At 45.6% G+C, this 15,747-nt stretch overlaps 1 protein-coding gene across 2 annotated transcripts in view; it reads left to right on the forward strand.

Annotated features, from left to right (window-relative positions):
* Window positions 1-1,578: 1,578 nt before the first annotated feature.
* Window positions 1,579-15,747, forward strand: part of POLE (DNA polymerase epsilon, catalytic subunit) — an 867,587-nt gene continuing 853,418 nt past the window's right edge. The window contains exon 1 of one of the 2 annotated variants that reach the window (XM_069619327.1): window positions 1,579-1,629. Coding sequence is in view for 1 of the 2 variants with exons in the window: in XM_069619326.1 (XP_069475427.1) it covers window positions 1,901-1,962 (62 nt within the window). In the remaining variant the exon portion in view is untranslated. Of the gene's footprint in view, window positions 1,630-1,708; window positions 1,963-15,747 lie in introns of those variants that run through there. The other variant, XM_069619326.1, reaches the window with a different exon arrangement.

Here is a 15,747-nt window from a genome sequence, read left to right on the forward strand (position 1 = left end):
ACAGAAGGTAATCCCTTCTCTTTCCTATGGGCTTCATACTATGCAACCAAAAAACCCCCAATGGTGGTAAACTATAGAAGCAACTTTCTGGAGACAATTATTGCAGTTACCTAAAAGCGTCCCTCTTCCATTAATTAGGCACGAGCTAGGCATTACATCGCTTGAATCTCAAATCAACTGGAGGATGTGCGCATTATTTAGAACGGCGATCGCGGGATTGACCTCTGATAGTCTATTGCCCGTTTTGGCTCAACATCTATTAGCCCAGGAACATGCTTTTTCTAAAATGTGGTGTAATACGGTCTTGAATTCATTAGCTGACGCAAACATCACTCTTGAATTATTACTAACAAACCCAGTGCGAGCGAAACAAAAGTTGTTTGAATATCAATGGATCCAAAATCGAACATCATGTCTTCACTATAAAGATTTTGATACTCGTGTCTTTGGTATAAAAGCTCTGAATATACCCGAACCCTATCTACTAAAGTGCCCAAATTCACACATACGCCATCAATTTTTAAGGCTTCGCTTTAATCTCTGGCCGACAACACAAATCTTAGCCAGACGCAAACTTGTTCCTAAAGGTGCAGACTTCTGTCTTCTGTCGTTTTTGTATGGACACATCTCAGCATGAAACCCTGGAACATTGCATCTTATTCTGTCCAATGCTAGCAGGTCAAAGGTCAGTTCACTTCAAAAAATGTAATCTGTCTAAGTTTGCATTTATGTCTACAAGTGAAATTTGGTCTAATATATGTAATTTCCCGGATTTAGCTATACGAGTATCAATCATTAGCTTTCTTGAGGCGATTTTTCCTAGTACAAGGGAGTTGCTTTTGGAGAAGCTCCAACTTAATTAGATCTCATATTTGTATTTTGCTCCTTGTTTGTAGTTGTTTTGACTGGTGTTTAGCTTTCATGTGAAATGAAATGTTTTGTTTTCTTTATGTGAATGATGCTAACCTGTAATGAAACATTGTTAAATGTTCTACTTTGGTTTTATATTTGAAAGGATGATTTTATTATCCATATCAAATAAAAAAAAATTAAAAAATGATGCGCATTGTAAAGTAACTTATCATCAGTTCCATGGAAGTGGTTTAAAGTGGAATTGATTGGAGGTCAACTGCCAGCTTTAAACCCTACCTCCTCGGGCACCGCTCCCCCTCCCCCCCAAACTTCGCCCCCACCCCGGCCCTTGTGGGATACTCCAACAATTATTTTTAATTTCCACCACAGCCTATAATAAAAACATGAAGGTAAATCATGCTTATTTTCTGGGGAGCGCGCCAACAAAAGTTACCAAAGTGCCTTTGTTGTTTAATTTATATTTTTAAAAATCGTGTTTTTTGTGTGCAAAACACCTGCTTCCGTTGTAGAAGCGTGTGCATGTCACACTTTCCTTGTAAACAAAACTGACACTGTATACTCGATCCCGGGTGGAGGGCGTGATTCATAGGCGGTGCTAGGCGCAAGACCGATGATTGGCCCAATCCCCAGCCTTTCTGTGATTGGCTGAGCATACGGTGGAAGGGCGTCATTCATAGGCGGTGCTAGGAGAGGGAGCGGGGCAGGAACCGAAGGTCAGCACAACACCCAGACTTTCTCTGATTGGCTGAACAGGGGGTGAGCAGAAATCCCTATTTCTCATTGGCTTCTGTTTTTTGGTCAATAAGGGGGCGGGGAAAAAATCCGCGCGAAATTTTAGTTGTTTTGCGAAACCACAGAGCCCATCTTTGACGCGCCAAATTCGGCTGTGCTTGAGTGTCACTAGCGCTGACGGATCCGGACCGGAAGTGTTCTGGTTGACACATTGGCAGGAAGTAGGACTTTTTGACACTTGCAGGACTAGTCTTGCTTTGGAGTGAGACAGGCTAAGCAGACAGTGGGACGTGAGATGGTTCTGCAGAACAGCGGCCGGAGGAAAGAGGAGTCCCGAGGGGATAAGGAGAACCAATAGTGAGTACCATACCCAGAGATGAGCTGAAAAAGCGTTAGAAGTTGCATTTAAGTGCAGTGGCCGATTTAAGGCAAAGGGCCCTAGGTGGGTGGGTCATGGAGGTAGAGCTTTGGGTGGGCGGAGTTAATTGTGGTCACAAGTGCACAATGGCAAACTTTAGGGAAAAAGCTATTTTTATTAAGTTGTCTTTATTACAGTTACCTAGGGGTCTGACTAACAGGAAATCGCAGTGCCTCCTCAGCAGGCTTTGCTATCAGTGCTAAATATTCTAAACAGAAACGTGATGTCATTCTGTTTGTGCAGGTGTTGCTGCATCCATGCATTGCAAAACGGCGGAATTGCATAGTGTTAAGCTTTTGCTGCACGGGTTGGAGAGGGATAACCTCGGATCAGTGTAAGGGTGTACTAGTATGGTATTACAGAGCACTTTACAATATTTGGTGTCTGTGTGTGCTTTAAATGCCAAACAGATCAATGTGGACGGTATTAACAAACAAGAAGACAATTGATGTTTGTGACAACAGTGTGATGAGCTGCTTGTGATCGCTGCAGGACCAGATGTTATGTTATCGGTACTTGTATAGCGCACCGTCACCAACGGAATTGGTCCCCATGTGCGGTGTGCTGTTGGCAGCTTCAGCTCGGTATACACCAAGTGCTAGGCTTTGGTGCTGGTATCGGATGAAGGCCTCGAGTGCTGTGGGTGAAGTTTGTGTTGATGCAGTGTGGTAAAGTGCGTGCGGATTGCTGGGAGAGAGATGGTTGTGTGGTTTTGTGTGGGTTTAAGTATGCAGAAGATTGAGGGTTGGGTTAGTGGGGTCTGTATCCAGGTTCAGGTACTTATGATTCTGTTAGTTGTATACCTGTGGGTTCGGATGTTGCTGGTTCCTGGTGGCCGACTCGATTTGGCGGTGTTGCACTGATCCAACTGTATCCTATTGAGTATAGTTTGGATCGGTGGGTGCGTCTGAACCTAATCTTCAGGTGTGGTACTGGGTGGGTGATATCTATTCTTAGGTGATCTAGTGTGACCCTGGTCGGTTAAGGCTTTAAGTGGTTCAGGGTTGGGGTCATGTTGAAGTGTTGTCCTAGTGGATCCGTCTTGGTGAGCGTGTGTATTAGACGTTCCTATCCTTCTGTCGTGACTGATTCTTAGATTTCCGTGGGGTGAACATCCTCGAGACTGTTGTAGTTTGTGTGGTGGGGCATTCTGCTTCCTGCTTTTGTATTTGTGGACCGTGTATCGTAATGGAACATTCTGTTTCTCACCCACAGAATTGGGCCCGTGATGCAGTGCTTCCTTTCCCTCTCTGTTTGTTCTAAGGGCTGTTGGGGAAGGTCATAGTTCGGTCTTGGTCCTCTTGATGATTCGTTCTAGTCTTTCTGTCTTAGTTTGCTATGTTTACTGTCTTTGGTCGTATTGCGACTGTCTCTCGTTTGGTCCTTTAGTATGCCGTGGGATATTTACCTCCGCTTTTCCCATTGATTGATCAGTGCGTATCGCGGTCGCTCTACATTCGTTGATGTTTTTTGGTATGTCGGTGCCCCTGTGACCAGTCTTTCTAGTTATGACGTGAAGAGCCAGGTTTTGAGTATTTCCTGAATAATAGGTGGTTTCTTGTGTTACGTATGTACTTTGGAAGGTCGTTACAGGTTTTTGGGGCTTGGTGAGAGAAGGAGGATCCTCCAAGTTTTCTTTTGTTGTAGGACTTCGGTTCCAGGCGGATGTCCATGCTTGATCTGAGCGTTCTTGTTGGTTGATGTAGGCACAGTTTGACTCTTAGGAACTCGGCTCCTTCGTTGTGAACTGCTCTGTGCGTAATGCACATTGTTTCAAATTTTATTTGTTGTTTTATTGGTAGCCAATGTAGTGTTTTCAGCGCTGGTGCGGTGTGTTCTCTTCGGGGTAGTTTCAGAAGTAGTCTGGCTGCCGCGTTTTGTATGCATTGTAGTTTTTTCAGGAGTCGTTCAGGCATGCCTAGGTATAGGCTATTGGCGTAGTCTACTTTGGACATGACGAGGGCGATGACGGTGGTCGTTTTGTTGGCGAACGGTAAGATTCTCTTTGCCCCTCGCAGGAGGAAGAAGCATTTCTTGAGGAGAGCGTTTACTTGTGGCTCTAGCGTGAGATTATTGTCCATCAGAACCCTCAGGTTTTTTTACAATCGCCGAGGGCGCTGGGGTAGTCCTGAGTTCCCTTGGCCAAGGGATGAATTGGTTTTCTCCTCCCAATTTTTTGTGACAATCATTATTTCAGTTTTGCCTGGGTTGATTTTTAGGGAATTGGAGTTCATCCAGAAGAATACATCGCAGAGGCAGTTTTCTATCGTTGAGTTTCCTTCTGGGTTGTCTTGTATTTTGAAGATTATTTGTGTATCGTCAGCGTAGTTGTAGCAGGTGAGGCCGTGGCTTTTGATGATTCTGATAAGTAGATACAGGTAGATGTTGAATAGTAGCGGGGAGAAGGATGATCCTTGTGGTACTCCACAGGTGGAATCTCTCGGGCTGGATTTGAAGGGTTTCATCTATACAGTTTCCGTTATCTTTGTTAGGAAAGATTTGATCCATAGTAGGGCGGTGTCTGTTATTCCAAGTGCTTCTAATCTTGTTATGAGGGTGTCGTGGTCGACTGTGTCAAATGCTGCTGATAGGTCTAGGAGTATCAAGGCAGAGCTGTTGTCCGAGTCTGCGTTGGTTTTTAGATCGTCCCATATTGAGAGTAGAGCTGATTCCGTTCCTCTCAGTGATCTGAAGCCAACTTGTGCCTGGTCTAGTAGGCCGTGCTCTTCTATAAACTCTTGGGTCGTTTTGTATATGTACGTTTCGAGCAGCTTGGCTGTATACGGGATTTTGGAGATGGGTCTGTAGTTGGAGAGGTCCTCTACGTTTCCCGCTGTATCTTTGAGTAGTGGCCTGATGTATGCAGTTTTGAAGGCTTGTGGCACTTTCCCAGTTGCGATGGAATGGTTGAGGACGTTCCTGTGATATTCTGTGGGTGTTCCTTGTTTAGGAATTGATTTGTATATGTCTGGTGGGCATGGGTGATCGGGGGACCCTGAGTTGTTGCTTTCATTCACCAGTTTGACGAATGTCTCCACTGATATTTCTGGAAAGCTTCGTAGTTTGTTTGGGTGCTCCTCCCGGGTGTAGGTTGGGGTTGTGGTCAGATCAGACGGTCTGCTTTGAATGGTTTGATGGATGTTAGTGATTTTTGTTTTTGAAGTAGTCCGCAAGGTCGTTGCAGAGTTTCGCGGACGGAGTTGGTGTGTTGTTACATCCTGGAGGGTTTTTGATTTCGTTTATGATTTTGAAGAGCTCTTTTTGGGTGTTTGGTGCTTCGAAGATTCGGTTGTCGTAGTGTTTCCTCTTTGCTTTTTGTATTACCTTTTTGTAAGCCCGGTTGTGTTTTAGGAATTTAAGTTTGTTCGCCGCGTCGTTTTGTTTTCTCCAATCAAGTTCTAGTCTTTGGTTTTTTCGTTTCATGGTGCAGCGTAGTGGGGTGAACCAGATGCGGTATCTATTAGTTTATTAATTTGTTTAAAAAAATATCTCTTTCGAAAGATGATAGAATGCTGTGACACTCCCCAACCATACCACACCCCTATGTGCCTGAACGTTTCCAATGGGATTTTTCCATTGAAAAATGCTTTTGTAAATCTTGCCATATGGTGCTTTCTAGGATAGGGCTGTGCTCCATAAACTTCCTAAATAAAGTAGAGGTAAAAAAAAAAGCAACACAGAACAACGTGCTGATGTAGATTGTCGTAATCTTTAAAAACCTTCACATTGCAGTATGTATTTTGAAGGAGATACTCAAATTTGTATTTAACAAAGCCCGAACGCCGTGACGACTAACATACGAAACACGGCACAAGAACTGTGTATGTTTTTTACATCATCAGTGACAAACCCCACTTAATTGCGCACCAACCTTGTTTGGCTTTGTTTATACTGGTGAAGGCTGTCACATAAAAGCCTGCCGTGTTCCCTCAGGGCTGAGAGCTGACAAATGGTGTTACGATCCACACTGAGCCACAAGGCGATGGCACGGGCGCTCCCTGGCAGCAGTCACGTTGAAAGCGACTAGAGCACTCGCATCCGCAAAGAAGGCCCGGAAACTAGTTGTAAATATTTCAGGTTCTTGCATCGACGTTTGCTGAAGCATGTATGAAAATCACATGCGTCTACCCTTGGACCCATACTTTGGACTACTCAGGGGCCCCACAGATATTTGAATAAATAGTGCTGCAAACCTCTCCAAAGCTACTGGGGCTTGGCTAGAACACGGCACTGATCAAAACTGCAATGGAATCTGTGCGGTAGGACCCCAGCCGGCCCATAGAGCTGGGGGTTCCCCAACAGCACTTTAAGATGAGGAGCAGCACCCTTGAGATGGATGGGGATGCAGATTAATACACTCGCATCAAATCAATAATGACAACTCCATAGTTTGGAAAAGGGAGTCCATTTAATGACGAGTACAAAAAACGGGGAGTTCATGAATATCAGCAATCACTCGATCTTCCTTCTGGCTTCAACTCCAATTAATTTCAGAAAAAACAAATCCATTATACTAAAAACCTGTCATCATTTACAATCCTTATACGTACAAATATCTCCTCCCTGCATCATGTCCCAAATTATTAAACATCCCACTTTCTGCCATTGTCTGAATGCTCCTTGTATCATCCCTGGGTGGAATTGCGGGTTTTCAAATAGCAGAGTAAACTGGGATGCACGTGAAGATCAGAGTTCCTTTATATAATAACAGGTCGCATATTTAAAATACCACTGCAAGTATCAGGTGGGCCTGATTATTTGGAGGCCTATCTTGTCTGTATAGCCATAGTACCCCGTCCAATGGACACCCAGCAACTGCCCTATCCATCTTTACCCAAGGCTTTTTGGCATCCCCAGTGAACCATTCGCGGAGTACACGTAGCTGTGCTGCCTCATAATATTTTACAAAATTCGGAAGACCCATTCCCCCACCATCTCTGGGTGCCATTAATGTTTGTAATGCGACTCTCTGGGTTTTATTTCCCCAAAATAATCTTGTAACCTCTTTATTGAATGCCTTGAAATAAGATCATGGAATCTTTATTGGAAGAGCCTGTAACCTGTAAAGTAGTCTTGTAAGCATTGCCACCTTAATTCTTTCTTTGCCGTGTATTTTGGAGCGGGGCCTATTTCCCAAGATGATATTTTTACCTTTTGTAATAGTTGTGGGTAATTACTATCAAACAGCTGTGAAACCGTCTGTTATATTGACCCCCAAGTATTTAATTGCCATAAGAAACGGAGGACCGTGCCTCCTTCCGTCGTACAGATGGACCCAATTCTAGGAGTTCCGATTTCCCCATGTTAACCTTAAGGCCAGCAACCCACTCTATATCGGGCTATTCACGCAGCAATGCTGGTATTGATTATATATTTATTTTTTTCAGGATGTTGGTGTTCTCAGCATGTCGTGCGCAAAGGCCACGGTCTTATGCTCCTCTCCTCCAAAGGGGATGCCCTGTATCGTCGCACCCGACCTGACTATGCAGGAATGGTTCCAAATATATTGCATATAAAAGTGGCGATAGGGGATACCCCTCCTGTGTTCCCCTACCTGTATCTATACTGTGAGACTTTTTCATTAATCGCCAGCCGTATTTTAGGGGCCTGATAATTTGCCTGCATCATCCGTATAAACCTGGTCCCCATTCTCAATCGTGGAGAATAAAAAGGGGCCATTCCACACGTTCAAATGTTTTTCCGGCATCTAGTGACACTAGGACTGAGGGGGGAACTGTTTAAGATTAACTTTTTTGATTAAATGGTTCACCTTATCTGAGGTCTGTCTACCTAATTTAAACCCTGATTGGTCTGTATGTATCAACTTCGGGAGAAGCAGCGATGGTCTCGCTGCGAGAATGCTTGTGTACAGCTTCGGTTTGATGTTCATTAATGCGATGGGTCTATATGACCCGCGTTTAATCAGGTCTTTGCCTGGTTTTCCAAACAATACCACCTTTGCTTCTGACTTAGTTGGTGTAAACCCCACCCCCCCTCATTTGCCACGATCGTATTGAAGACTTACACTAACATATTTCTTATAAAAAGCAGCCAGGAGCCTATCTGGTCCCAGTGCTTTATTTATTGGCAGCGCTCTTATTGTTGCCACCACTTCCTCCTCCCTGATATTCCCATCTAGATCCTCCCTCTCCGCTGCTGTTATTTTTGGCAAATTGATATCCCCCATATAGCGTTGTATCTCCCGAGAGTCTGGGTGACTCGACGCATATGGTAATTCATAAAATTGGTCAAAGTTCTCAGTTATTGCCTCCGCTTCGGTTATTATAGACTCATCTGGCTGCGACAATCGCCGTATCAACTTAGCAGCCTCTAATCCCTGCAGTTGTTGGGCCAAAAGTGTATCCACTTTGTTGGCGTAAACATAGTCTCTCTGCTCTTAGTCAGCAGCATATTCAGATGACTATTTAATTCCTTTAGTTTATTAGATAGAGCCCTCATTCTGTGTTTAGCTATAGCCAGTTGGGTATCTCGCACTTGAGCCTCAAGGTCCCCTTCCATCTTTGCCCTCTGTTTCTCCCACTCGGATCGGTAGTGCAATAAATTCTCCCGGATTAACGCATTAAAGGCATCCCGGATCACCGCATTAAAGGCATCCCAAGTCCCTTCAGGCGAGACCGATTGATTGCTATTAGTAGAAAAACTTCTTTCTATTTAGCCTCTCAATCTCCTCTACCATACCTTCATCGTGCAGTAATTTGCCTGGAAATGGCCATGCCCACAGCCCCATGCGTGACCCCATATCCCTTACCTGAACTATCAAGGGGGCATGATCCGACAATGTTATAGATCCCAAGTCATTTCCTTTACCTCCCCCATTAAGTTGCCTCTTGCCCACACATAGTCAATTCTGGACAGAGACTGATATATATGTGAGAAACGTGTGTGCCCCTTTCATCCCCTCCATCAGCCAGACATCTTGCAGGGTTACATTTTTTTAAACTTTGCTTTACCGCCTGTGTGAGTAGTACTGTTTCCCCCCCCCTCCACTCCTCCCATCTAACTTAGGGTCCCATGGCAAATTAAAATTACCAGGAAGTATTTTCCTTCTTGAAATATTATCAAGCTTACTTGCTACCTCCTGCAAGAATCCCACCTGCCCTGTATTGGGCGCATACACCGTTGCCAAAGTGATCTGTTTCATATTCATTTCCATCAGTAGAAAAAGATATCTCCCCTCTGTGTCTGCCATAGACCGCACTACCAAAGCCGTCAGTGTTCCCGAGTCCCGACCCTGGAGGTCTTCCCCACTGCATTAGATTGATAGATTTGGGAAAACAACTGCAGTTTCCCAGCTGATTTATCTGTCGTCTTAATGTGTGTCTATTGTAACATGATGACATCATCTTTTTTTCATTTTAAATCATAGCTTCCATCTTTTTCCGCTTCACAGGGGAGTTTAATCCCCGAACATTATATGATCTCACCCTGCATGCAAAGCATACAGAAGTTATTCACTGTCATGATTGTACTATTTCCCTGTAGTGATAGTTGCCTTTTTCTCATTTCCTCTGCCCCCGGCCCTTTCATCCTAAACCAAACCCCCACCCCAATCAAACCATCCCAGGACCAGGCCTACGATCCTAAGATACCCTTGGGGGACATCCCCCAAGCTAAGGCCCAGAAAGTTACCTGAGGTCACCCCCACCAGGAAGTATCCTACCACTTCCCCTAGATTTTAAGACATCCTCCACTAGTCCTCCGCTCCTGGCTGACCTTAAATCCAACCAGAATTATTTAACCAACTCGATTTCTGTTTTCATGTCGCACTTTTTAAAAAAATGTATTTTGTATTTTTTGCTCAACCAAATCTTTATTGCTCAACTCACTTTACATGTGTGATTAACTATGCATCTCCATGTAACTTTCAGCATAGCACATTTTTAAACAACATTGTATACAACAACAGTAACCTCCCCCCCCCCCCCTCATCCTCCACCAGTTCCTACAGGCGGGCGTTTCAGTCCTATTAATTGGTTGCGGCTCAGTCCTCTTCCTCTAAAATTCCCTGTGCCTTCAGTCTCTTCGAGATGTATAGGTGTGTGGTGGTATTAATTGCGTAGTTTATGAAGGGTGACTAAACTTTACTGAATTTCTTCCGTGACCCCCATATTGTCGCTGTCCTCTTTTCCACAGCTATTGTGTCCGATATTGCATAATACCAGTATAATGGATGGCGGCTCCTTCTGTTTCCACTGTTCGACTATGCATCTCTTTGGGGCCATCATTAAGTTTGCCCATCATTAAGTTTGCCCATAACCTTCCCGGACCCCACCAAAACTTTGTTGTTCATCATGTATAGCGCCTATGAGTACCTCTACCCACTCCTTGTCTACTCCCATTGATCTCAAGCACTTTTGATTTCATCTCCTGCCCGAAATGTTTCAACCGCTCCAACACTCTGCTGCCATTGTGGGAAACATTTTATGGAGTCTCTCCGGGGTGTAATGCCACTGATGTAGCTTGTATTTTAATTCCTGATGTTGCACCGATCATGTGTACCAGCCCTTTAGTGCTGTGTCCCATTCCTTGTTAGGGAGTGCCTTGCCTCTTACCTTCCCCCCATTCACCGCTCAGTGCCCCTTCCTTCTCCCCACTTAGCAAGATCTTATATATTGCCAATATCAGTCCCCTATTGTGCTCTCTGGATGACTTTAGCTTTTCCCACTCTGTGTATTCCCTTGTGGCCCTTTCCATCATTGCGGGGGTTCCCGTCCAATGTCTTAGTTGTTGATACGCAAACTGGTCCCCTTCCTTTAGGCTCAGTTCCCTTCTACAGTCTGCAAATGACTGCCATTGTGTTCCTTCATAGAGATCGCTGATCTCCCTTATCCCTTCCTCCACCCACTGTTTGAACCCGTTACCTTCCCTACCTGGTGGGAAGGCGGGGTTGCCATAAATGGGTGTGTCCGGCGATGGCCAGGGAGATGATTTAAACCTTGTTAAACTGCTCCCAGATCTTCAAAGTATTAGTTGTGATTGGATTTCCCAATAGCCCCAGTGGCTTGTCCTCCTTTCTGACCCCCGACACTTTACAAAGGTGTTCTCCCACCACTGCTTGCTGCATGCCCACTTAATGTTTCTGATTGTCTGCCCTTCCCCACTCTGCCATTGCTCTCAGCTGGTAATATTTCATTATGTTGGGGCAGGCCACTCCCCCCTGAGCCCTGCTCCTGAATAGCATTTTCCTCCCTATACTCTGCTTTTTCCCTCCCCAAATAAAACCTGTGATGCATTCCTTATGTCTTTCGTCAGCCTCCCGGGACTGCTAGGGGAATTGCTTGCAAGAGATATAGAAGCTGAAAAAGCACATTCATTTTGACAGCGGCTTCCCTTCCAAACCATGATATGTACAGCCCACTCCATTTTGCTAGGTCTGCCTTCATTTGTTTCAGTAGCGGCTGGTAGTTTTGCCCCACTATTTGTTTTATGGAGGGAAGACCCCACCCCCCCCATCCCCCAAGGTATCCACTGGTCCCGATGCACACCTGAATGGGTTGCCGTTTTCTAGCTGGTTCCTTTTCCTCTCGGCTATGGATAGATTTAAAATGTATGAGTTTCCGAAGTTCACTTTAAAGCCCGACACTGCTGAGAAAGCCCTCATCTCCTCAATTATTGCTGGTAGTGATTTCTCTGGCTCTGTGGTGTCTGCCCACCTGACCCCTCAGATCTCCCTATTCTGCCTTATCCAATGCGCAAAGGGTTCCATCACCAGAGTGTCATGGCCACAGGCACCAAAACACAAAAACCACCCCATCCATTGATTGGGGGGGGGCAGTGGGTCACTTGACTCACTTATGTCCCTTTGGGACCCATAAACACAGGGACCCTGGCTGGACTCGGTCCTGGCTCCTTTGGCACCAGGCTCATATAGAGATGTGAGCAGGAACACTTTATTTCAGTGCAGGAGTGCTTTTATTTTACAAGAACTTTCCAGAAGCTGAACGCCTTTATTCCAGAGAACATCCTCGTGGGCTGACTCATCGGGTGTGGCTCCCTAGGCCTGGTCTTCATGTGCTGACTCATCGAGTGTGGCAGGCAGGCTGAGCCTGGTGGGCGTGGCTTCAGAAGCTTGGCTACCATCGGTGCGTGCAACGTGATGCTCATCGCCGCTGGACCAGTTTACTTAACTTTGAAACCAGGCGTTCTCCTGCATACTCACCTCCAGGAAACTGGTGCTTCATCGCTTCATCTGCAGACTCCTCTCCTGACATCCAGTGATCTTGATCCCGACGCTGCAGCACCGCTCTCTGCATCCACAAACTCGGACCCTGTGAAAGACCAGGTTAGAACATCCGTCCTAGGGCTGCGCCGCATTTGAACCCTGTGCGCCCCCAGTTAACCGCTTACCAGTTACTGTGCCGCTGCAGCTATGATCCTCATTCCCTCTGGCTGCCGCCTTAAGCTCCGCAGCTTCTGCCGGGCCGGCAACCTCACCTGCAAGGGAAGAAAGCAAAAGAGCAAATATCAAAAGTGGAATGGACAGCAATACAAGACAACAAATTTTACAATACAACAAAAACCGACGAGGAAAGACAAAGGGTAATAGGAAAACTTACCTGAAGTATAGTGGCTTAGTTGCAGCAGGACTGGACTACCACGTGCAAGGGACCAGTGAAGGAACTCAGTCCAGATCACACAAGCGCCCCTGCCAGAAGCAGCAGGACGGAGTGCTCGCCAAAACTAATCAACAGGAGCAGTCCCGAGCAGCATCACCTATTGTCACCACATAAGCGCAGAGGGCGAAGTTGGACCAGAGCGACCTCACCCCCGGGAGGGCTGCAACCGTGCCCCAACGCCTCCGCAGAGACCAGGTGAGCGTAACACAGAGCAAAAAGAGTGGGGAGAGTGGGCATCCTTGTTTGGTTCCCCTCCTTATTGTGATTGGGTTGGTCAGTCCCACGTTCACTTTTACCTTCGCTTGGGGATGCTGGTAGTCAGACTGAAACATTTTCCAAAAATTCGGTCCTATAACCACCTTGAGTATTTGCTCCATTAAAAGCCCAATTAATGCGGTCAAACGCCTTCTATGCATCAGGCATCTGGCCGTGCCCCCCCTCTCCCCGCCTTGTCGATAACATATAATACTCTTCTTATATTGTCAAACGTGTTCCGTCCTTGTCCAAACCTTGTTTGATCCTGCATCAGCAGCCCCAGTAGAATCCCTTACAACCTTGCTGCTAGAACCCTCGTATATAATTTTGCATCCACATTGATGAGCGCTGTAGGGCTATATGAGGAGCATATGTGTGGGTTCTTCCCCGGCTTCGGGACGAGAGTGATGTGTGCCATGTTCATAGATTTAATAATTTTCCCCCTTCTCTCGGAAATGGTTAAATACTTCTGTAAGAGCTTTGGCTAGTGATACCCTAAATCTTATATAGAATGGTGCCGTATAGAATGGTGCCGTTAACCAATCTTTCCTGGGCTTTTGTTTGCCTTTAATCTGGATATTGCTCTTTGCACCTCTTCACATGTTATGGGTTCTTCTAATTGGTCTTTTTGCTCAGGGGTTAGTCTTGGCCCCTCCCAACCTGCTAGGTATGCTGCTTGCCCTTCCCCATCGGCTGGTTCCTTCCTGTACAGGACTGCATAGAAATCTCTCACAATCCTTCACACATGATTGACCCCCCCCATTTCTTTAAACCTTCCCAGCAAGTGTTTCGATATTGTCACTGTTGCGTGCCTCCTCAAGCCCTCAGACCTATCCCAGACTGTATCAGCTACCAGATTGAAATCCCCTGATACGATCATTTCCAGCCTCCGTGAACTTGCCCAGCTCCTATAGAAACTTTTCAAAGAACCCTTCCTGCCCCTGGTTGGGGGCATGTACTGATGCCCATGTATACATCTGGCACCCCATTTTCCCTTCCACCATCACATACCTCACCTCCCTATCGCGTTTGACCTTGGTCCTTCAATGAGTATGTTTTTATGGAATGGGCCGTTCCCACTGTATCATGGTATTGCATTGGGTAGTTCCTACTACGCAGGCGACCCTCATCCCCCTGCATGCAGACTATTTCTGGCCCCTCTTTGCCAATCTCCCTCAAGACTGTTACCCTCTTGTTGGGGCTGTTGAGTCACCTTACGTTCCATGAGTTTAACCTATACATCTTTTCTTGCTAGTATTTGCCCCCAGTTTCCCTGACACCATCTGCTTCCCCTGTATGACTGAGCCTTGATCCCATTGAACCCTGCCACCCACTGAACTAGTTATACGTTCCCAACTTGTATCGTGTCCCTTGGATCCATGTCTAGGGTCTTGACATGGTCCCCTCTCAGCGGACTGCGCATGGTATTGTGCCCCCCTGCGCCTTTCCCGATGCTGTACCCCACATCGGGCTATATTCTAGTCCTTGAGTTATTTTGGTGCGAGTCTCTTCTCGACTCCCATTGTTCTTCAAGGCTTTTTCTGTGGTCCACCCTTGAGGCCCGGACCGTGCCCCGCCTGACGTTTCTCCTGGGTGGTTTTTCATTGCATCTTCTCCTGTCTCTCTTTGAGTACCCCCCCAGGGCCCTCAGACCATCCTTTACCTGGGAGACAGTTATTTTCTTGTTGCCCAATGCGAAATTGAAGCTTGTCGATTTCTCAGCTTCCTCTTGTTCAGTTCCTCTGTGTGGTTTGTTGAATGAGCATCTCCTCGCCAGTGTGGCTTGGGACTGGTCATCGTATAGCTGAACTTCAAACCCCCCCCCCAATCCACCCCACTGCACTTGAATCTTCCTCTTTGTCCGGGCCGCACCCATTAGCTGCACCTTGTCCTTATAGTTGTGCATTTTGACTAGTATATCCCGAGGTCTCGCACTTGGGTCCATCTTTATTGTACGAAATTACAGAGAGCAAAAAGTCTGACCCTAAAGTTAATAAAAATGTACAGGGGTAAGGTGTGGGGTGGGGTGGGGGCTCCGTATGTATGTATGTATGTATATATGTATGTATAGATACATCTCACACAAATGGGGAAATAAATCACCGACTTTTGGAACTCCTATTTTTGGATTTGGTCATTTCACGTAGATCCAGGTCCATCCTCCGGCTGCCCACTCTGTGTGCTCTTTCTATCCCCCTACCTCAGGCTTGCTCCCCCTCTACCAGATTCTCGAACAAGTTTTAAAAAAAAAAATATTTAAAATTTGTTTTAGTTTATTATCAAAAACTAACACTTTTAACACAATCCAACATCATCAATCCAATCTTTCATTTCCTTTATCAAAGATCCCTATTAAATTCCCTCAGTCCATCCCTTTGCGTTTCAATAGTTAGTCAAACATTATTAATCGCACTTTGTCTATGCACTTTCTGCTGCCAAAATGATGTCAAGATAGTCAACCACTGTACAAGTCAACATATGGTTGTTGCCAGCCAGGATGCACAGCCACCATTCGTCCATTTTCTCATTTAAAGGAGCACATTTCCCTAATGCTATCTTTCTCCTTGACTTCAAGGCTGTGCAGTCCGTCACCAAGTGTTTCAAGGTTTAAATATTATGATTACAGAATCGACAAACATTATTTATTTAGAGTGTTTGTCATGTTTTAGCAATTGCATTTCTTTAGTTGGCAATTGATTCAGTCGTATTCGAATGAATTGATCCCAATGATGTCTCGAGGGGAATTTTTGAAGATATCTCGGGGATTTGCTTTATTCCGTGCGATTTCCCCACCCAGGTCGAGACTAGACTTGAATTCTGCTCTGGCATTAA

Source organism: Ambystoma mexicanum, chromosome 10 (assembly GCF_040938575.1).
Source record: "Ambystoma mexicanum isolate Mex_15411 chromosome 10, UKY_AmexF1_1, whole genome shotgun sequence".
Taxonomy (NCBI): Eukaryota; Metazoa; Chordata; class Amphibia; order Caudata; family Ambystomatidae; genus Ambystoma; species Ambystoma mexicanum.